The 23,461-nt window shown below is 35.9% G+C and overlaps 1 protein-coding gene across 2 annotated transcripts in view; it reads right to left on the reverse strand.

Moving 5' to 3' along the window:
* The window catches only part of LOC149086274 (E3 ubiquitin-protein ligase RNF126-B-like), a 57,016-nt gene that overhangs the window by 13,443 nt on the left and 20,112 nt on the right, over positions 1-23,461 (reverse strand). The window contains exons 3-7 of one of the 2 annotated variants that reach the window (XM_089232303.1): positions 22,564-22,612; positions 17,591-17,775; positions 13,366-13,409; positions 9,242-9,269; positions 4,773-4,845 (exon numbers count right to left, since the gene is read on the reverse strand). In XM_089232303.1, the coding sequence (XP_089088429.1) occupies positions 4,773-4,845; positions 9,242-9,269; positions 13,366-13,409; positions 17,591-17,775; positions 22,564-22,612 (379 nt within the window). Of the gene's footprint in view, positions 1-4,772; positions 4,849-9,241; positions 9,270-13,365; positions 13,410-17,590; positions 17,776-22,563; positions 22,613-23,461 lie in introns of both variants that reach the window. The other variant, XM_089232302.1, reaches the window with a different exon arrangement.

The raw sequence follows: 23,461 nt of genomic DNA on the forward strand, positions 1-23,461 counted from the left end.
TGTGTGTGTCCCTCCACACAGTACAAAATACATAGAGATTTCCTCTCGAAGAAAAATAATAATTTTTTTTAAATCATAAAAAAAATTTCAAAAGACTTCTTGATATTTATATATTTTTACATTCTCTACAATATCAACAAATGAGAGGCTAACATATGGTATTACAGATTTTAGAAATAATTCAAAAATGAGTGTTTTTAGATTTAGCTTAGATCTAGTAATCACTAATTGAAAAAAAAAAATCGCTAAAGAAGAGGCTTGAAATTCATTAGAAAAGTAATTATTTTTTTTTTGCTGCTGATGCAAGTCTAAGCAGTGCTTTCATTCTCTTCAGTTTCAAGCATTTTTGAGTGTTTGATCTTGCTTCTTTTATCAAATTTTATCCATTTCATATTTAAAATGATGTGTTTCTTTTTGAGTTTGCTCTTGATTATATTACCTCAATTTGATTCAACATACTTTGAGATGACTTCTTTTCCTGAGTCATTCTTAGAATATTTATTTGAAATTCTCAGAAATTTAAATTATTTTTAACTTAAACTATAGAAATAAAAACTGTAGAATAATGATTAAACTATTAGATATTTATAATACAATGATTCTATTTCCACAAAATATTCAATCAAAGTACATCTGTTTTCATTATCTATTTTTCACTAATTCGTGATTACTCCATGTGTATTTTATTTTTAAGCATCTTAAAACCGATTTCAGGTCTCTCGTTTTGTTTCCAAGTTTTCTATTATTCATTTTCTACTATTTATTCTCTTGATATGCCATTTCTATTTACATCATTCACCAACATGTTTAGTGTTCAATGGGAAATGGTTTCCAAACGAGCATTAATTAAAATTACTTTGTCTAAACCATGGTCGTGGTTGGTTTCAAAGGAATGAAAAGATAATTCATGTAAGTGTTGCGCTTGTTATGTTCAAGTGCTGCCATCTATTTTCAAAATCAAAAATTAGAATAAAATTAAAATTTCTTCTGCAAATTTCAAACTATGGCTGTATTGGATAGAATAATTTTCAGAAACCATTGTAGTTTCTGATTCATTTCATCTAGCTGGAGCACAATGCAGATAGTATACAATAAATATGTATAAGTTTATGAAGTAAGTGAATAATGTTATCTCTCACCATATTACTCATGGCATATACAAATCTGTGAGTTTCCCCCAGTAAATTTTACTCATGTGGCTTATATGCCAGAGAGGCACTAAAATGTTTTGAACAGGTGAGAATTTTGTCTCAAACCTTGCCTGCTCCTTCACATGATTACACACGGGATATTATATATTTTTACAAGTGACTCACGAACGATCATCTAATCATTTAAGTAGGACTCATTTCCAGATTACTTCAGTGGCTTGCGGCACATTTCCAGATCATTTACACTGCCAACAGCATATATCCAGTTTACTTAAGTGACCCCAAGCACATTTCCAGTTTACTTAAGTGACCCCAAGCACATTTCCAGATCACCTAAGTGACCACAAGCACATTTCCAGATAACCTAAGTGACCCCAAGCACATTTCCAGTTTACTTAAGTGACCCCAAGCACATTTCCAGATCACCTAAGTGACCCCAAGCACATTTCCAGATCACCTAAGTGACCCCAAGCACATTTCCAGATCACTTGTGTAACCCGCAGCAAACCTCTTAAGTGGCTGGTAGTTCAGTTGCAGATTACTGTAAGTGGCTGGAGGCACATTTACAGATCATTTGAGTTTCCTGCGGTACGCTTCAAGGTCACTTGAGTGGCTCGCAGCACACAGATCACCTAATGGTCTGCAATACAAATGGCTCAATGCATTTTTTATAGATTATCTCAATGGTGCTCTTGAAACATTTCTAACCCACTCAAGTGGCCCACTGCAGACTTTCAGATCATCCAAGTGACTTGCGGCACATTTACAGATAACTCAAGTGGCCCTCGACACACTTTCAGACCACCTGAATGACTTGTGGCACATTACAACTTAACTTGTTGTAAAAGGAATGTGGCCAATTCTAGTTACTGCCCCAAAACTATATTCGAAATATTGTTAATAATTTTGTTTCCCCCTCCAAAATACAGTAAGATTTCTCCCCCCCCCCCTATTATACGAGCTAATGTGGACCAAACCTAGTCCGGGTAAACGCAATCTCGGATAATCCAGAACTTGCGGATAAATTAAGTAAATGAAGTCATTTGGGAGGAAATTACAGTTAAGCCGGGTTTTTCCTAGGAATGGGTTTTTTTTTTTTTTTTTTTTGTGCCGTGTGAACTGAATTGGACCTTTCCACGCCGGTAGAAACGTGTTACATAATCACGCTACATGTTTCACATATTCCTTTTCCTATTCACATTTTTCGAAGTCCAATATTAGATGCTTGTTATTTGCTTTCTCTATGTCTAGATCACAAGCTTTTCATCGTATTCCAATGGTTCTCTTTTGTCAGCTACCTCCCTTGAGTAATTCATGGTTCATCGCAGATTCCCAAAAACTTTGGCAGATATTTTCACCAAAGAACCACTTCAAAACATAAATAGGCACACAAATCAATATTTTCAGCTCTCCACAACACTCTTAGGAGCCACGACACACACTTTTGGAAACGCAACACAATTAATGGTGAATGAGTCCGATGTCTGCCTTCTCATTCTGTCACATGTGTATACTGTACGATTTCAAGGTGGCTGAGTACAGCCACCTCGGTGGGCATTTTGCCTGCTGTGGTGTTGTATTTGTATTTTGTTGTTTGCTATAACTAGTCGGTAAAGATCGATGCAATCAAAAAAATAAACAAACAAAAAAATGGATAATTAAAAAAAATTTTTTTTTTTCTTCCTTCACGGGGGCAAAAATTTGTGCCCTTTCACCTTTCTCCCACAAGGATGGGGCTGACAGGGCTGCAGCCATAAGGCCTGGAACGATCACCATTGTTTTTTCATGCCACAAATTCACTACAGAGCCCTCACTCAGTGCAAACTCTGGCTAGAGGACCCGCCAAAGATCCAATATAGCCCTGCTCCAAGATGTAGAGGGAAGGTTATGTCCTTTCTACGAAAGACCATATTGTTCCCAAGAGGACTCCCTACTTCCGTGGTCTATTAGTTCTCCCCCCCCCCCCGGAATTACCACGTGATCATGATAACACTGCTTTAGGGGGAACAACTTTCCAAAATGCCCATGGCGGCAAGCAGTCGAAAAAATTACACATCTAACTGAAATTTTCTCATGCTTCAGACACAAGATTTTTCCATCCTTGCTCTGGATGATGTGTTGCTTGTAACATATGATTACCATAGAATATGATACAGGGTGATCAGCAAATAAGCCCTTATTTCAAAATTAAATATCTCTACAACAAAGATCAATAGAATTATGTGGTAAACGGTACGTTTATTAGCAAAACTGTAAGAATGTTGTACAGAAATTTCGAAAATTTAGTTTTTTTTTTTAATTTTTTAAAATTTAAAAAAAAAAAAAAAACTGGAGATTTTGAGGTTCCGAAAATCCTCATTTGTGTGAAGAGAAACCACTGCATTCGCCTAAAGTTACTGCATGGGCTGCGATATGCGCCATGTGTGTTGACAAATTGTTCCAAAATTGTAACGTAACGTTCAGTAGTAATCGTTTCTCGCCCGAAGAAGGGGCCGATAATGCCTCTGGCGCATACCGCAGCCCAAGCAGTAACTTTAGGCCAATGCAGTGGTTTCTCTTCACAAAAATGAGGATTTTAAGAACCCCAAAATCTCTTTTTTTTTTTTTTTTTTAAATTTTAAAAAATTTTTAAAAAAAACTAAATTTTTGAAATTTCTGTACAACATTCTTACAGTTTTGCTAATAAACGTACTGTTTACCGCATAATTCTATTGATCTTTGTTGTAGAGATATTTAATTTTGAAATAAGGGCTTATTCGCCGATCACCCTGTATGATTGACATATGATTCAATATACTACTATGTTCAAAAGCTCCAAAACTTTTTTCATTATGGAAGAATGCACACAGAAAGAAACGCTTATTTATACGCTTATTAAACGCTTATTTCCTTCAAAATAACTACCCTATGTAATTATGAATTTTTGCTTCCAATCTACATTTATGTCACATCCACAAGTGCTTTTGTCGCTGCTTGCTGCTCTTCTTTGGAATATGAGAATCGTTGCTCCTTAAGCAAATTCTTTATCCAAAATAAAGGCAAAAGCCACATGGAACAAGATCAGGAGAATAAGTCGATTGTGGAAGTATCAGAATGTGATGTTTTGACAGGTAATCTGACACCAAGAGGGACCTGTGTGGTGTGAATTATAGCGATGAAGAACTCACAACTTGGCCTTTCAAAGATCTTGTCGCTTGCGTCTCACAGATTATGCAGACATTTAAGGACTCAGAGGTGCCTTCTGGTGTCAGATTACCTGTCAAAACATCACATTCTGATACTTCCGCAACCAACTTATCCCCCTGATCTTGCCCCATATGACTTTTCCTTTTTCCTTGGATAAAGAATTTGCTTCAGGACAATGATTTTCAGGTTCTGAATAGGTGCAGCAAGCAGTGACAAAAAAACTTGCAATCCGCATTTACATCTTTGTATGAACAATGGCAGAAATGCATAATTACATAGGGTAGTTACTTCAAAAGAAACACCAAATAAGCAGGTTCTATCTGTATTTATTCTTTCGTAATAAAATAAGTTTTGGAACTTTTTGAATGTAGTAGTAGTAAAAATGAAAAGAAATAATGGTATGTTTCAGATAAACTGAAAACCAATAACACTCACCTGAGAAATTATTGCGTTCCAGCCTCCTCTCCCCCAAACATAGTCTCCAGGATTCCCATGAAGATTCAGGACCCTACTTACAGATTCACCAAGAATTAAGAAAAAAAAATTTCATTAATTATTCGATCTTATCATTGTTCTAAACATCTTGCCATTAGTAAATGAAAATAAGCAATACTATTACGATAAAAACTAAAATTTCCAACACAAGAAACTTTACAGCAAAGGGGTCATTCAAGTATTACGTCAGATTTTTAAAATCATTTTTGACCCCTGCCCGGCAGCAAAATTAATGTTGTCAGCTTGTCAGCACTGCCTCCTTCCTTCTAACACATATTAGGATCAGAGATGTACGCGGGGGGGGGGGGGGGGGGCGCATAGGACTCGTGCAGAAGATAAAAAAATATTTTAAAAAATTAATTTTACGTTTGAGTGTTTATAGTATTTATCTTATTATGGTTCAATACAGAGATGCACTTACGATTCATTTCAATTTTGTTTCAATTTACACGGATCAGATCAACTGTCAGAATAGTTAACTCTGGCACATCAATACACATAGCACATTTAACCTTAGTGTTTTAAATTCTTCAGCAGTAGTTCATGGTACAAATCTAAGGTAATCTCGAACACAGGGCCTGATTTCAACTAAAGGGGCAATGGGCAGGGCAAAGCAGACATTAGAAGGCCCCCTCAACTTGGGAAAGAATGTCTGGTTTGTCAACCAATATATTTTGCTCAAATTTGAAGGTCCCCCCCCCCCCCCACCACAAATAACCGGGAAATCTTGAAAAATATCTCACTTCCCCTACAGAAATAAGATTCTATTCGAGCAGTTCTCTAACACTTCAAAAAGTTTTGTTTTTTCAGTAAGCAAATGAACTTGTGAGCTTTTTTGTTTCAATACATAAGGCTTTTATGGTTGCTTTTGAACATATGTGACAATGCTGCTATCAAACTCTTTCATTACAGGGAACCATAGAAATCATTTGTTCCTGTTTCAAATTTTTCCATACTGACTGACAACTTGACTGAAATTGTCAACGAGTAAACGAAGGTTAAAAAACATTGCTATCTATGAAAGCTAGATGGGAATAAAGAAAAATTACAACTTAACCGGAGTGACAACTTACCAGGGTTTTTCTGTAGATGTTAAATTCAAACATTTACAGCAAAACTCAAATTATTTTTGGTAACAAATGTAACTATTGAATCATTCAGGGAAAAAAAATTTCAGCTTTATTGAATCTATTAAATATGGATCTAAATCAAATTCATTCTCTTCTGTAAGCATATAAAATTGGTTTCTCAAACATTCCAATGAGTTTGGAACACAGTATATTGGAACACTAATCCTACAGTAAAACCTGTCTTGAACAGAATCACGAGGGACCAAGATTTTTTCCCGTTGAACACTGGTTTTCGCTTAATAAAGGTTCAATTAGCATAATGTGTAAAATTATGTAACGATCTTGTTTGTAATTGAAATGAAATAAAAATAAAATAATAATTTTAAATAATTAATTAAAAATAATGCTGTTGCAAGAGAAAGAAAAAATATTCTATAGCTTATTCCTTTAGGCCTGCTGGAAGGACTTTTCAGTCTCTTGAGGCTACAAAGTGTTTGTAATATGTGTGCATCCATTTTTTTTTTTTTTTTTTGTGAAATTAAAAAAATAATAATTTTAAAATTAATGAAATAGATAACATTATGTACATTATTTACTCTATAATTATATTCACTAAATATAGTACTTATCATTTGATATGATACATTTTTATAAAAATAAATATACAAACTTTAACATTACAGTGCATGCAGTACATTACATAAATTAACTATTCGCATCACCAAATAGGGAGTAAAAAACACTCTGTAAATAAATATATTTTTATTTTTTCCAGTAGTCAATAAGAGTTTTCTGTATGCAGTTCACACCCTTTGCTGCCTGACTTTCAGTAAACAGTTTTGCTTCAGAAATCGTACTAAACATGGCCAGGTTGTCATGTCAGTTTCAATCTATACATGGTAGTCTATGTTTATATAATCATCAGCACTGCGATCACAGAAAGCAGCTTGCATGCAATTTTATGAGTATTGTGTAACATTACCTCAGGCCCCCTGTGGAATAGCCCTAGATCCAGTCATTTTGAAATCTTTATTTATTGTCTGACTTTTAATTCACCTCAGAGAACCAGTCCGCTGTAGATTTCTGCCGATCGGCCAGCAATGTTTACGTTTTAATATCAGTATTGCCAGATTTCATATCATAGTTGTATTTTTATTCTGAATAGTTATGCAAATAGCACTTGCCTGTCATTATGTTAGTTTCCCAGAGCAGAAGATCATGCATCATGATTAGATGTTGAAACAAGGGATGCTGGGAATGGTCCCTTTTAAATAACGGCGATATGCTGGAAACAAGGCACAAAATATACCAAGTCACAGGTAACTGCTCTTTTCACTAAGGCGTTTCACCCAGTGAAGTGCGCTATGGACATCGTCTCTTCCATCATCATGAACTATTGATTGAGTAGCGAACTTAGGCATGGCTTCGCCTGGTTGCCTCTACCGACACCATGTGCTAATTATTTGCGCGAGGTGGATTTGCATTGAGGTGGTTGTCATATATCTTCACATGGCTGCTACATTACTGATCGAATTGGAATACTTCGAGTCTGCTAACACGGAAGTTCGTCGGAGATGCAGTTGCCTGCCCGCCCCTCCGATGCTAACTATGGTGACATCATTGAGTGATTATTGGGACGAACCTCTTAATTGAATTGTGTGACTCTTGTGATGGTGGTTCGACGCAATGTATTTGGTGAGACAGAAAATTTTTCCAGAACCTCCGTTGTTAAAAGAAAACTTTTAACAAAGATCTAATAATGATAACCAAGTTAAGGTGAAATATTATTTGTGTGCGATCTGATGTCGAAATGTTCAAATAAATGTTTTAAAAGGAAAAATGTGTTGTCCATTCATTCTTGTCATCTGTAGTGTAATATTGGGACACAGAATAATTAATTGAACCGGGACTGTAACAATTCAATTGTTGCAATTGCATATCATTTCAAAATCCAACCCCTTACACCGCAACCTCTCACGCAAAAGCCTGCTTTTCCAAAAAACTTTGTTACAGTTCCAGAGAGCAACTGCTTTACTAAATAGGGTTACTAAAACCACAGCATCAAGCACAGAAATGTTTTTTGCTAATGTAGTAGTGACTGATGTAGAGCTCACATTGGCAAGCAAAGATTGCATAAACAATTTCAGTAGAGTACTTTAGCATTTTGTGTGATCCCTTGGTCTTTTGTTTGCAATATGCTCGTAGTGTTTATAGGAAATTTTCCATTAAGAGGGTACAATTTTCCTTTCTGTTTCAGCGTTAGACAGGTTCTCTTTAATCCAGATTCTTTAATGTGTATTTTGGCATTGAAATCACAGGAACAGGATTTTTTCCATTGGAAACAGGTTTCTGCTTAATACAGGTTTCACTATATAACCATATGAATAGTGGAAACTGCCAACAAGAATTAGAGAGATTTTATACGATGACCCAAATTCCGTAAAAAAACAAATAAAAAACAGGGATTTTTAAAAAATTAAACTAAGGTGAAACTAAAATCATAGGGATTTTTTTCCTTTGATAAGAACAATTTCACTTGAATCAAATCATGCCAACAAATGGGACGTACAGACTTAATGGGATGTAAGGTCATTACAAGTTATGTTGCTGTTTTTAAATGTTGAAAAGTCAAATTGATGCTGGATTTTGAGCAAATTTTGTCTTTTCCCCATCAAATGAAACATTTTTCTGCAATGATCACAATTTACATTAAGCTTGTGATAGCTTTTTTGAGGGGGGGGGGGGAGGGTACAAAATCAATGGTCTTTTTTCAAGTAAATTAATTTTAATTTCAAGGTAATAAATAAATATTTTTCTTCCTCAGAAGTAGGGATTTTTTTTAGATTTTTACAATCGCTGTCGGGAAATACAAGAATTATTTGGAAGCGCAGGAGATGGAGTAGAAATTTGAGAGCCTCGTGGTAAATTTGGGAAACTTGGCAGCTATGAGAGAAAAAAATATCTCCTTCTCTCTCAAAAACAATATAAAAATGATCACCAAAAGGTTTTTTGCACATTTCGCATGAGTGAAAAACTGAAGCATTTGATTAATTTTACCCGAATACATACCGACATCAAGTTCTCAGATTCTAGTACAGAATGAGAATAAACTTGTATTTGACTATGTCACAATTTCTGCTCTTTAAAAACGAGTTTCAAAAATAGGGTGCATCTTATATGCTGAAACATCTTTAAGTGTATACAAAGTGTGAAGAGGGGAAAATATATATTATATGCCAGCAAATATGGTGAACACAATTGATTGCTCACAGACTATATATACTGTAAAATGTGTGTATTAGAATGCCAGATACAAAAAGCATTTATGAATATACTTACACTGGAATGTTTCCTTGAGGTCCGATGCCTGCAAAAAAATTAAAAAGTTCTCACTGAAACGTGAACAAACACTAATATCAGACTTGGTCACTTGAGCATAGCAAAAACTTTTTTATACCAAGGTAATCATACAATAAATAAATGTCATTTTAACATATAGATGGTGTGTGTTTGCATAGGCATCACAAGAGCCCCAGTTCAATTCCTGCAGACTCCACAGTGGTGGTCAGCTGAAGTTAGTTTGTTGAGATTTTATGTCTTCGAAGTTAGAATTCAAGCTGGTCTTCTATTTAAAAATATCTCTCCACCGAGTGTAATGCAAACGCTTTTGTCAATTTCAATTTGAGAAAAAAGCAAAGCAATTATTTTTTAACTTCATATTTAATTCTATTTAAATTCTAAATATTTTTCTCAAAATATTCACTAAAATTCAATTGCAACACTCTATCATCGGTAGCAAAAACTCCATGTTAGGGGTTTTTTCAGATATGAATTTGATTTTTGAAATGATTATGAAAAATCATAAATATTGAGCTTTTAATCCATTTTGATCGAATAATGTATAGGCAAGGGTGCAAGCACCCCTCATCTATTTCGGAGCAGCAAATTTCATTTTTGGAGCAGAACTAAAAACAAACTATATATGCAATATACAGAGTAATTTTTCCGTGAAATGCCAAAAGTTTTGCCAAAAATGGTTGAAACAAATAATTCTAAATAAATTTCCTTCACAAATTAAAATCCATTTACATTTTTTCTGAATTATCTTATGTGACTACTAAAACATGCATTACTGAAATGACGAATAAAAATTATGAGACTCTCTTCAAATTAAGCAACATGCATACTAAAAACCTAGGCAGCAAGAATTTCTGCTGCTTGAACACCAAAATCTTATTCATCCTGATATAACAAAAAAAGTGTGTGCAGAATATAATAAGGGTTTCCGTGAAAAAAAAAAATTGGCTTCTCACAGAATTTAAAGGAATTATTAAATTTAAAAGCAAAATGAAAAAAGTGATACGTGAGGGAGTAATGTACCATCCCAGCAACGCACAAGAGGGAGTGCAAAAAACAAGAAAGAGCGCAAACATTTCATTCTCTCCAACAACATGTTTTGGAAAGGTAGGACATTAATATAAAAAAGGTATCTCACAGAAGTTATATAAAATGAGCACATGCTCCTAGTACAAACTCATTCCTTTGACACTTGTTAAGAGCATGCCCCTCCCCCACCAATGCAGTGGCAGACCGTGCGGCCATATTGGGCGCCACTCTAGGAGGGGTGCCAAATGGAATTGAAAGGGTGAAAAAAGCTTTGTTTACCAAAAAAAAATGTCGTCAGTAGCGCCAAAAACTAATTCCGCATGGGTAGAAACTTTTTTCCTCGAGCTGCCCCTGTTCAGCAAATCCGGATTTTCGCAATGTGAACTTGTCACAATCGGCAACCGCCGACGATAACCCCACGACCGCATAGTGGCTAGATGACAAAACTATGAATATTTTCGCTGGAGTTTTTACAGATCCCATTTTTTCCCAATGATCTTCGAAAAATGTCGGTGATTTAAACGAGTAAACCAATCCCCTTTTCGATGTATGACGTCTTTGAACACAGGCTAGCAGCCGCAAAATTACAGTTATTTCTCAGTATATAACCAGCAGGAGAAAAAACGGTCTCCAAAATCGGAAAATTCTGCATATTCATTCAGGGACTTTGATAGCCCGCCGGTTAACCAATAACAGTATAGGACTTTATACTTCAAGGTAGTAGAACTACTTTCCAAGGTCACAAGATAATGCGATTGTGGTAAGATAGTGGGAAGTGAAAAGAAATTAAAGTTTCTCCCTCCGTATATTTTTCCGTGTCTCAGAAAGAACGCGTCCAGTGAACAAAATTTTCATGCTTCTTTTTCCTAAATTCCGGGTATTTGAGGCACTACAGTGCATTAGCAGTACCTCCGCGAACCACTAACAAGAATTGGCGCAAATGCGCAGGGATTCGGCGCCATGGCGCACCATGTAGCAAGAGAACCGTTTCGGCGCAGTTTGAAACATTTTTAGAACTAGGTTTTGAAAAATTGTTAAATGGAAATTGTATATATGTATATAATTGGAATGTTATTATATTAGTATATGTTGATGACATGGCGGTATTTGCCAAAAATGAGGAAAATATGAATATTGTATTAAGTATGTTAGAATCAAAGTTTGAAATGAAAAATTTGAGTTCAATTTCTTGTTTTTTAGGAGTACAATTCAAAAATGTGGGAAATAAGTTAATTATGCATCAAAAAGGTTATATTGAGAGAATGCAACGAATTTACAAAAATATTCCCAAATGTAAATCTAATATTCCATTAAGTACAGGTATTACAATTCAGAGGTGTCAAGAAGGTGACTCCGTAATCACTGATGTTCCATATCGGAATTTAATCGGGAGCTTATTTTTTTTAGCAAACAGGACGAGACCCGATATAATGTATCCAATTACTCTAATATCACAATATTGTGAAAAACCATCAGTTATTCATTGGAAATTATTACGTCAAGTATTTAATTACGTTGTTAATACAGCTCATTATTGTATCAATTTAGATCATAGTAAGAATATGGACTTGATTGTATATTCAGATGCAAGTTGGGCGTCTGATAGAGATGATCGTTGTTCCATGAACGGATATGTTATTTTACTAGGGGGTGTTCCGATTTCGTGAAAATCGTCGAAACAAAAATCTGTAGCGATTTCAACTATGGAAGCGGAGTTTGTAGCATTATCGGAGACAGTCAAAGAAGTTATTTGGTTGTACCAAATTTTGAAAAATTGTGAAAAATTGAATTTACCATTGCATATTCCTACTATTTATTGTGACAATGAGAGTGCGATACATTTTTCAAAGAACTGTGTTGAAAATCAGCGAAGTAAACACATTGATATTAGATTTTTCTTCGTAAAAGATTTGTTAGAGAAAAATGAATTTGTATTATCACATGTATGTGGAAAGAAAAATGTCACAGATATGTTAACGAAACCTATGGGTAATGAAAAATTATGTTTTTATTGCAAATATTTATTTTCAATGTTAAAAAAAAAAAAGGGAAAAAGGGGTGTTTTATTGGATTGTATTCCTTTTTTTTCGCCCTCCATGCACGTGCGGGAACCGGTTGTTCCGACGCTATATGCAAATCGGTGGCGCCGTGCTCTCACCCTCGAGAGCACAGATATATAGACTGGTTTTTTCTCTATATGTGAGATGTCTGTTTTTTTTTGGCATGTATGTATGTCGGGATTCAATTTGTCTCTCCCTTTGGATTGCCGGCCATATTTACTGATGAACGTAAATGATCTTTTTTTTGCAACTTTTATAGAATAAAAGTTAGAGTTCAAAATGAACTTCAAATTGTTGTTTTTCTTTGTTCAGCTCAGTCGGCACGCTCTGCCCCCAACACGCAGCTCTTGCACCCCTGATGTATAGGTAGAAAGAGAGAAATCTCAAGTTTCATGCAGTTGCCGGAATACTCTTCCTTCGGCCACCACTTCAGTATTTGTCAAGATGGCGACTGCACAACTGAAATCGTTTTGTCTTCTAAGCTCTGCAAAGTGTGAGTCTGTAACAACTGTTCACCGTGCTTTTTGTTGACAATACCCTGGTGTTGAATTGTTTACCTCTCAGAGCATTAGGCGATGGTATAAACAATTCCGAGACATGGGTTATCTGTGTAAAGGGAAATCCCCTGGCCATCCCCGCATGTCAGACAAAAATGTACAGCGCATCTGACAGTTTCACACATAGTTCACCGAAATCCACTCGCAGTGAATGCAAACATGCTCACAAAAGTTTGGGACGAATTTAACTATCGTATAGACATATGCAGTGTACATCCCAAGGTGGACATATTGAGCACCTTTAATTTGGTTTGTGAAAAACTTTGATTAGCCACACACACATGTAATATAAAATTAATTTTAAATGTCTATGTTCAATATTTTTTGTAATATATGCATTTCAAAGCGGGTTATTCTTTTGAAACACCCTGCATTTTGAAGCAATTCAAAATTTAATTTCTTATGTAAAAAGTATTCAAACAAAAGAGAATGAAAAATAGATTAAATTATGGACTCTCACCATAGTTATCCACCAGTGACTGCAGAATAAAGTTTTGTAGAAACCTGGGAAAAATAGGAAGAGCCAAATTGTTTGAAAGAAAAAACATGGTGATAAGGATTAATTATTCAAAATATTGAATATGCCATGAAAAAAATATTCACAATAAAAGTCTGATATAACAAATATGGCTTATAATAATCTCACTATCATGAGTAATTTGCAAGTGATTGCCAAATAGCTAATGTTAAAGATATAAAATATATTTTCGGTTATAGCAAGTTGAAAATCAGGAAGAAAGTTAAAAAAATTCTCTATGACATCGAAAAAATTCTTAAAAAGAGAGTTTTTCTTTTCTCTCTTCACTAATTAAACATGATAATTCTTATCATGGCACATACTCCTTACAAACATTTCTTTGAGGTACTCCTAACAAAAAATGGACACAGAAAAGTAACATTTTTTGAAGCCCCCTCCTATTTTTTGGGCTTCCCCATACTACACATGGGATAAGTGAAGATTATGTTCAACTTTTGTAACCCCCCAGTGACTCAATCAGACCAGGGGATCAGAACATAAAGTTTGAAGTTGTTTCCAAATGACTAAAAAAACTGTGCTAATGAAACTTTCAAATTAGCAGGATAAAAATACAAATACGGTTTAAATCGTGGTCATGTCAAAAACCTCAAATATTGCTTTTCAATACAAAAATTCCCATTGGAAATACACAAGCTAATTACATTTAATGTTTAAAATGACTGTTACACTAAGAATAAATATTTAATATGATTGTAAAGTAATTTTCTACTCTACAGAATTATATTGTACAATATATTTATATATTGTTTTCTTATAAAATATACAATTTGAGTAGAGCATAGCAGAAAAGTTGAAGAAAAAACTATATGGCACTATTTGATATTCTTCAATCCAGATAATTCTCAACCTTTCTCTTCAACTGCTTATACAACTCCAGTTCTAAAAATTAGAATAACTTGAAAAATGCATTACATGATTTACAAATTGATTTTATTTCACCGAAATGAAAATGTCAGCAATTTCTATGTTGACCGATTCTACATACTTTGCAGAAAAATAAAAACTGAAACTTTTTAAAAGTTCAGAAAAAATTAGTATTTCGGAAAAATCACAAAATTACAATAATTTTTAACTTGATTCAAAAAATTACGATAATGTTACAAAACTTATGAGAAATCATTCAAAATTAATTCAATTAAATGTTGAATACTTAGCAGCATCTCCCTTAGCTTTAATAAACCTCTCATAAACTATTTTGCAAAAAAAAAGATAGTTTTTGCTGATACTTGCCCACATGATCATCAAACTCATTAAACGTTCATTTCTGTCTTTTTGAGCAAACTTTTGAAGGCGTTTCTTCATGACACCTTATAAATTCTCCATGGGACTCAAATCTGGTGAATTTGATGGCCAAGGAGAGAAGCAATTTAATTTGTTTTTTTTTCTTTGAGCTAAAGAGTGGTCGATTACGAAGTGCAAGAAGATGCACGGTATGCATTGGAAGATGAAAACAGCATCAAATAAATCTTCAACCGATGGTATCATGCAGTATTCTAGAATTTCTCTATATACATTGGACTTTACTCTTCCGGTCAAAATACAAAACGTCCGCTCTTACAACCCCCATAAGTGAAGTAGCAAACTTCACTGACCGCTTCATGCACTGCTTAATGAATGCTACATGGTTGAGATGCCAAACACGGATACCTTGATCACCATGGGACAAACAAAATGATGATTTATCACCGAAAAGAACCCTATTCCAGTCACCATAACTGGTCACCCCATAACTGTCTTTGTTTGCAACATCATACTCTAATATTCATTTGTTTGAGTGTAAGGACCCTTCCCCTTGGGCACTTGGGATTTATATCCATAATAATGAGTCGTCTCAGTGTGGTGGAGGATGATGCATTGGCACCAAGTCCTTTCCACTTTTTATGTATGAACCTGATGCTACGAAAGCGGTGAAATCTCATGATGTTTTTTAAGAGTTTGTCCTGCCTCGCATGTAATGAAATACGATAAACATGTTTGAGTAAATTGAGAAGCTATCCATACTTAGAATAAGACAACCATAATATTCTTTATGGGCATTGTACCATGTGTATATATTGTTTATAATTTTTGTGATTGTGTTTTTAATTGGGTTGCTGTATTTTGAAACATACGACATCCATATTTGTATGGGCATCTTTTTCTCAGCCACCTCGTTGGGCATTTTGAATGTTGTGGTATTGTATTTGTATTTATTTGCAATAGTAACTAGCTTACGGCCACTACTTGTGCGTTTTCTCTGAAAATTGCTATCATTTGAATGATGTCTTAAAAGTTTACTCACACTTGCTTGAAAGAACTTTGCTTTCTAGGTGATCATCTGCTGAGTAAATCCTTCTGTGCAGAGATTCACGGCCAGAGATTTTAGACCTTCAGTTAAATCTTTCTTTCAACCCATTTTCCACACACAACTGAATAAAACCGGTTTGCAAGCCTGTCTTCATACGACTAACGGCATCGCAATAGCGTGATGTATGCAAATTTTGGCATTGATGCTTATCCAATCAGTAATTCCTCCATTATTCTAATATTTTGAACCATCTCTTCTGATTATTCTAATTTTTTGAATATCTTAAATATTTTTTAAAAGATATGCTATTGAAATTTTAAACACATAACAAACATCACAGGCAAGTTCAATTCATTCTAAACATATGCATTGATGCATATATGTTTTTGAGCAGTTTGTGTTACCTTTGAAGACTGGTTTGATGAGCTGATAACTACTCAGATTTATCTTATTAAGTGCATACAAGGAAAACAATTTTTTTTAAGATAAATACCATATATACTCATGTATAAGCCGAGTTTTTTTTGTGGAAAAATTCATTCTTCAAGTTGGGGGGTTGGCTTATAATCGTGTCAGTTTTTGATGAGAAAATAATGACCCCCACAATCAGTAGTCAATTTTGTAGCCGTGTTTGAGAAACCAGCATTATTGGTATAGGATATGTTCAAACCCTGATAATGTCAAAGACGAGGCAAAGAAATCTAAAACATCATTGGCTTTGATACCAGGTGGACTAACGTCAATTGTAAAGTCTTATGCGAGCATCAACAAGCCTTTCAAAGACTATTTGAGGAATTTGTGGATCAAATGGATGAGTTCCGGTGATAAAGAAACTACAAAAAGTAGGGGGCCTTGAAGAAACCCAAGATTGGCCTAATGTGCCAATGGGTACATGAGGAGTGGAAGAAATTGTTTCCACAGAAATTATCATCCGATCCTTCAAAAAGTGTTAAGTGTTGCATCCGCAATGCGATGGACGGAACTGAAGATGATATCCTCTTTGAAAGTGACAATGGCGATGACAGCCCAGATGAAGATAAAAACAAAGATGCCACATCCTATAATGATCTGATAGATTACGATGAGCTTGGAGACTCAGAAGAAACAGATTAAAAAGTTTAAATCGTTTTGTATTGTAAATTTCAGTAAGCTATTCCTTTCGCATGAAAATATAGGATTTTTTTTTTCTCTGAAATGCACAGATTTTTTGGGGTCGGCTTATATACAGGTTTTCAATTTATTGCGGTTTTTGTGGTCCTGAAGTGGGGGGGGGGGGGGTCGGCTTATATACGAAAATTACATCCCGCCGCTAATTTTTTTGGTTTTTATTTGTTTCTGGGTGAAATGAATGTACTTAATTTTGTTCACAATTTTTTGACTATGACCCTTTCCTTGTCAGTTTTCAATTTATTGTGGTTTTGGTGGTCCTGGAAAGGGGGGGGGCGTTGGCTTATATACGAGTCGCTTATACACAAGTATATACGGTAATATCAGTGAATTGGATAACTTTTGTTAAAATTTCTCGGAATGTATGAGCTATTACAGAAGGCGGCCACAGCACAGGGTGGAAAATTTTGGGTAGGGGTGATCAATATTCAAACAAGAATTAACAGAGTGTGGTTAAAATGTGTACAGTCTACAGGTGAGAAATGACTAATCTGCCCTATGTGTATGAAATTGATACCACACAATATAATGATGGTGCAAACTGCAAAAGACCCCCAATATGCTTTAAGTAAACAATCTTGATCAGTAACAATTCAGATCACTATGAATTTTTCTGCATACAAATGCAAGAAATTAAACCAACAGCTAAATTAATCCCGTGAATTTTACACATACACAGAAAAAAATACAAACCAGTCATTTCTTGCGCCTCGCGAGTCTGACCCTTGTGCAGCTTGTTGCCCTGCAGGAGGTCTGTCTGGCCCAGTAGATGCCCTGTATGTTGTTCTGGCTCTAGGAACACTTGTCCAAGCAGAAGCTTGCACACCCCTTCCTCTTCCTACCACCGGCTGTGGATTCACTCCGATCGCCTGCATTATCTACAAAAAAGATAAATTATTTTTTAAATGAGTTTAAAAGACACACAAGTGAAAGACATATTTGAATGAACAAGGTCAAAATAAATTAAATATGATGATTGTTTTAAAATACAAGAAATATCAAACTACACTGCTCAAAACAATTAGGGGAGCACATGGTTTTAACAAAATTATGCAAAGATGTATACCGATAAGTAACATAAAATGAATCATCCATAATTTAAAGCCTGGCAGGAAACGGAAGAAGAAAGCTTCATATGCAAATCAAAGTTCATGACGTCAAAAACCAGAAAAAGGAGATAAGGGCAGAAATCGGGATGTTGCAGAAACGTCTGTTTTACTGCCATAACTGTGAAATTCGATTGCGCAGTATTGTTTTTTGAGACAAGGTGACTTGAGGATGTCTCAACAACGTGATTTACTGGAATCCATGGCATGGCGTGTTATAGGCAGACTGGAATCCGGGCAAACACAACGTAGTGTCGCGGACGCTGTTGGCGTCGCCAGAAGTGTTGTTGCAAGGCTGTGGAATCGATTCCAAGAAACAGGAAATGTTAGACGTCGACCAGGGCAAGGTCGGCCACGCGCCACTACAGCAACTGATGACCGGTATATACGGTTAACAACCTGTCGAAACAGAACAGAGAATGCTACGCAGCTGCAAAGACGGTTGCTCTCGGCAACAGGACGAAGGGTGTCCAGCCAAACAGTACGTAATCGGCTTCATGAGGGAGGGCTCTATTCACGTAGGCCAATGGTCTGCATTCCGTTGATCCCACGCCACCGTGCAACCCGAAGAAGATGGGCTGCTGAACATTGAGATTGGGAACAATATGATTGGAGCCAAGTGCTGTTTACAGACGAGTCCCGATTCAGTCTGGAGTGTGACACCCGACGTGTTCTGGTATGGAGGGACAGGGGCACTCGAAATAAACCCGCATTCGTTTGTGAAAGGTCACAATGCAGACGAGCTGGTTGGATGGTATAGGGTGGAATCAGCATAGGCGGACGTACGGACCTGCATATCATTCGGAATGGCACTTTGACGGCCCGAAGGTATGCAGACGAGATACTGCGACCTCATGTCATCCCTTACACTGGAGCCATTGGAGATTCCTTTGTTTTCCAGGATGATAATGCCCGACCGCATAGAGCTCGTCTGGTGGAGAACATGCTTGAAGCTGAAACAATACAGCGTATGGAATGGCCAGCGTGCTCTCCTGACCTGAATCCAATCGAGCATGTTTGGGACATGCTCGGACGACGCACTGCTGCGCAACCAAGGCCGCCTGTTACTGGCCGAGACTTGCAGATTGCACTTCTTGAGGAGTGGAACAGTATTCCCCAAAATCTGATCGATAACCTCATCGCATCCATGGCAAACAGGTGTGCAGCAGTCTTAGCTGTTTGAGGAGACCACACACCCTATTAAAACTCATGCATCATGTCTAAACAGTATGTTTTAAACATACATTTAAACATGTTTTTTCCATATTTTCAAAGAATTAAAGCTTAATTCTAAATTTTTTTACGTCTTTTGTGTATTGCGCATTGATACGCGTGTACTATCCATTGTATGCCAATACGTGGCTGTCTCGCACGTTTTTCTTCACTTTTTTGCTTGCTCCCCTAATTGTTTTGAGCAGTGTACAATGAAAAGCTTCTAGACTTTCATGATTCAGCTGTCATTCAAAAAAAAAAAAAAAAAATTTACCTGGGTCTCAAAACCCAGGTTACTTGAAAACTCTGGATCTTTTTTGAGTGAAAATGGGTCCCTCACGAAAAAATTAATCTTGAAAAAAAGTATGGTCTTCCCCCCCCCCCCCATAATTCACTGGTATATCTATGAATTTTTTCCAGCATGACCCCGGGTCTTTGATCACCTGCTTATATTTCTTTGTTGAGACAGAGCGGCGGGACATGTTCTGTGGGTAGGAGAAAGAGGTATCTCTATGAATCAAATAATTCATTTCTAAAAACATGTTCTATCCATATGGATCATTCACTATATCTACTAGTAGGAAAAAGCTTTCAAAGAAGGCAGCCCATTAGCACTGAGAATTAGACATGGAATTTAATGAACATGCAATAAATTTAAAACAAATATAGTCGATCCCGTTTATAACACATTCCCATTTAGAATATTTTTTCATTTAGTACGACTTATTTTCATGGTCCTAACTGTAAATAATTCTCATTAAGATTTCCTGTTTGAAGTGTTTTCCTACTTAAAACATTTTTTATGATAGTTTTATTGAAAAATGTTATAAGCAGGATCCTCTGTAACTAAAAGTTAGAGGCACACATTTATATATTTACTAATAAATCAATATATAAATTCCCTTCTGGTTGATTTTCCATTTCGTTAAAAAAAATTCATAGCTCTATAAATACTATTTTCTAATTAAATTTAAAGCAAGTGTGAGATTCTATCTCAGACACTTATCTTCTGATTCCCTATTTATATAAATCCTGCGAAGAGATATCCTGGTAGAATGATTTCATTTTCTCTCCCTGCTGGTCCACCACTCTGATCTGTCAACTTTCAATTGCTACATATTTTCACACCTGAATATGGGAGCATTGTATGTCAGATTTGTGTTAGTGAAACTTAACAGTGTGCTTGTGTCCAGCATTTAGCGTGTTTTGTGTTCAGTAGGTGGTGTCATCTATCTAGGGCCGCAACTAGATCCTTACCCAAATGGGGCAAGCATGCATTTTGGCATCCCTGTGTAATGTAAAGAAGCAGTTATAAAGGGGGAATTTGCGCCCCCTCTAGTCTAGAGCCTAGGTTACTACACCCACCCCCCAGTTGCGGACCTGCATCTATGCTCCAAATTGGTAATGATTGGATTTGAAATCTAACGTATACACATTTGTGTTGTAGGTGTGGGCAATCATTGTAACAACCAGAGCCGTTTTTCAAAGAAATAACCAACTCAAAATTGGAAAATCTTAGAAAATCGTATTTTTAGCTGATTACCACTGCGCAATTGCGGGTTCCAAACCTTGGGGTGCATGACCCCCTTAAGAAGATAAAAATTAAAATGAAAATTTCATCATTTTAGTACATGAGGGCTAATTAGACCCCGGGACCTACAATTTATTGCCAATTCAGAATGGCAGGCTTGTTTTTATATCATCGAGAGGTTGGTGTGCTAACCCCTTGATGGGGGATTCTCTGTGGTAGCAATTTTTTCTGTGGTCATGTCAACTTTTCTGTTGTACCCCTGTGTCAGGAAAGTTTTCTGACAAGGAGGAACCGGGTATCGAACTCACGACATCTCTAAACACCCTTTGGTATTTTAGGTGAGTATCTCATCGACCTGGGCTACTGCGCACAATATAATAAAAAAATTAAAAAAAATATTTAGAAAATTAAAAAATACTGGAAAAAAAAATACATTCTTATACTATCTGTTACCTTAAAATTCTTTCTGAATGTTAGTGACCCACAATTTTCTGTGGAAGAAATCCTTATGCCCTTCCAAAAGCTGATTCTGAGTACACACCCGTGATTTTCATGATGCGAAATGGTGACTACCATATAATAGCTATATGACAAAACTGTGGATAGAGTTCTTACAGGTTCGATTTTTTTTTTCTGAACAATCTCAAAAAATGTTTTACAATTTAAATGGGTGCTTCAATCTTTTATGATTTTTTAAAAAAATATGCATTTTCAATCTTGTAGGAAAAAGGTGAATTTATGGCGCTGTCTTTAAATGCCAGCAGATAGCCGCGAAAGTTCCATAATTTCCAGTATGTAACTGGAGGGGAGAAAATCCACATGGGAATAAAAAATCTGAAATTTAAAGCTCCTGTACACGACTCTTTATTCAAGGAAGCAACTATATAGGGTGTTAAGTTAATGGACTGACAAACTCAGAGGGTTGTTAGTAGGCATCAAGAGGAACAAAAATTCCAATTTCAATCAAGAGGGTGAAAATCTAAAAAAAACATGCAGGCTCTGAGTCCAGAGGAGACAAAAGGTGGATGTCAGTTGATTGCTAAATGCAATCGTGGGTTCACTCACCATATCTGATGTAAGCAGTGTTGTGAAACGAATGCGCTGGGCTAAGATCATGAGCTGCGGAGGATGTAAATTAGCACTATTGTAATAGTAGGCATGTGTAGCAGTTGTCTGTTTCAATGAGTATTGTGATGGCTGACTACACGTATGAGGAATACCAAAAAGCCTCCTAGATACTACTAGTACACCTAGGAGGCTTTGGGAATATGCTGATATGCATCTGATTTGCGGTCGAGCAGATGGCAATGAGCGCTTAGCACAGTGGATAACAGCAATGTCAGATGAGGCATTGTCTGCAGCATACTACCTTTGCCAAAATCAATCGACTACTATGGACGTACGGGACCTGTTGCTTGGCCTCCGAGTTTGCCATATCTCAATACATGTGGCTTTTTCCTATGAGGTCACCTTACATCATTTGTTTATGCGACACTTGAGGACACACTGGAGGATCTCATAGTGAGTCATTGGCATCTCTATAGCACCTTCTCATTGTGCTCATGGTCAACAAAATGCTTTAAGTGAATTTTTTTTCTCGCTTGTACGGATATTAATGTTTCAGTTGAAATATTGTAATTTAATACTTTTGTTCTTTTTTATCGAGAAAAATATTTGTTGTATGACTGCCTTGACTTACAGACTATAAAATTTGGTACACATTTTGCGCATAAAAAACTGTTTGGAATCACACAAATTAAAAAAAAAGAATATAACAAACATTTTGAAATAATATTTTGGGACATAAAATATCTTACAGAATCGGTGATGAAGGAAACTGTATCCGCAGAATTGTAATAGCTGTTGCTGAAAAGAAAATAAATTATCCATCAATGAAAGAACACCTGACTGAAGTTAAAACACCACAAAAACTAAAAACAAATACATTCCAATTCATATGTCCCTTAGGATTATACCCAAAGCAGAGGTTTATGAAGAAAGTTAACTATATTACAGACCTGCCAACCTTCAGACCAACATCTTTAAGATAGGGCAAGTAAAACTCTTTCAAAAACCAGATTTGAAAAAAAACAGATGTAATTGACTTATACCGCCCAATAACACTTTTGCCAGTAGGAGGTAAATGTCTAAAAAAAATTTTGACTCAGACTCAACTTCCACTTGGAATCCCAAAATTATAACTCTAACCTTCAATTCGGCTTTTAGGTCAGGCAATTCTATAGAAGATGCCTTCAACCTAATACTCTCTAAAATAAACTAATTCAAGAGCAAAAAACTGGAGATGTTGCTTTTATAAGTATCAATATTAAAGGAGCTTTTAACAACCTGACCTATTCTTCAATCAACCAAGAACTGTCTAAAGCTCCTCTCCCCTAACGACATTAAATCAATGTTTTCGGACCTCCTAGCAAATAGACATGTCTTAATCATAACTCCAGATAAAACAAGGTTTTGGCTGTCTACAGGGTTCGTGTAGCAGGCTGGCTTTGTGGAATCTTGTGGCCAATCAAGTCTTGCCTGGATATGGGCATCTGCCTTTGTGATAGTGTTGCTAGCTGTGTCAGTTAATGTATCACAGCTAGCAACAAAGGCAACTAAAATCCTTAATGAATTTTCGAACTGGCTTAACGAACATAACCTCAAAATCTCAACAGAAAAACACAATTTCTCTGTTTCACAAAAAAATAAATATCC

Source organism: Pholcus phalangioides, unplaced genomic scaffold, assembly GCF_987345545.1.
Source record: "Pholcus phalangioides strain wild (caught in Gottingen) unplaced genomic scaffold, Ppha-v1.0 ptg000005l_1, whole genome shotgun sequence".
In the NCBI taxonomy this organism is placed as follows: Eukaryota; Metazoa; Arthropoda; class Arachnida; order Araneae; family Pholcidae; genus Pholcus; species Pholcus phalangioides.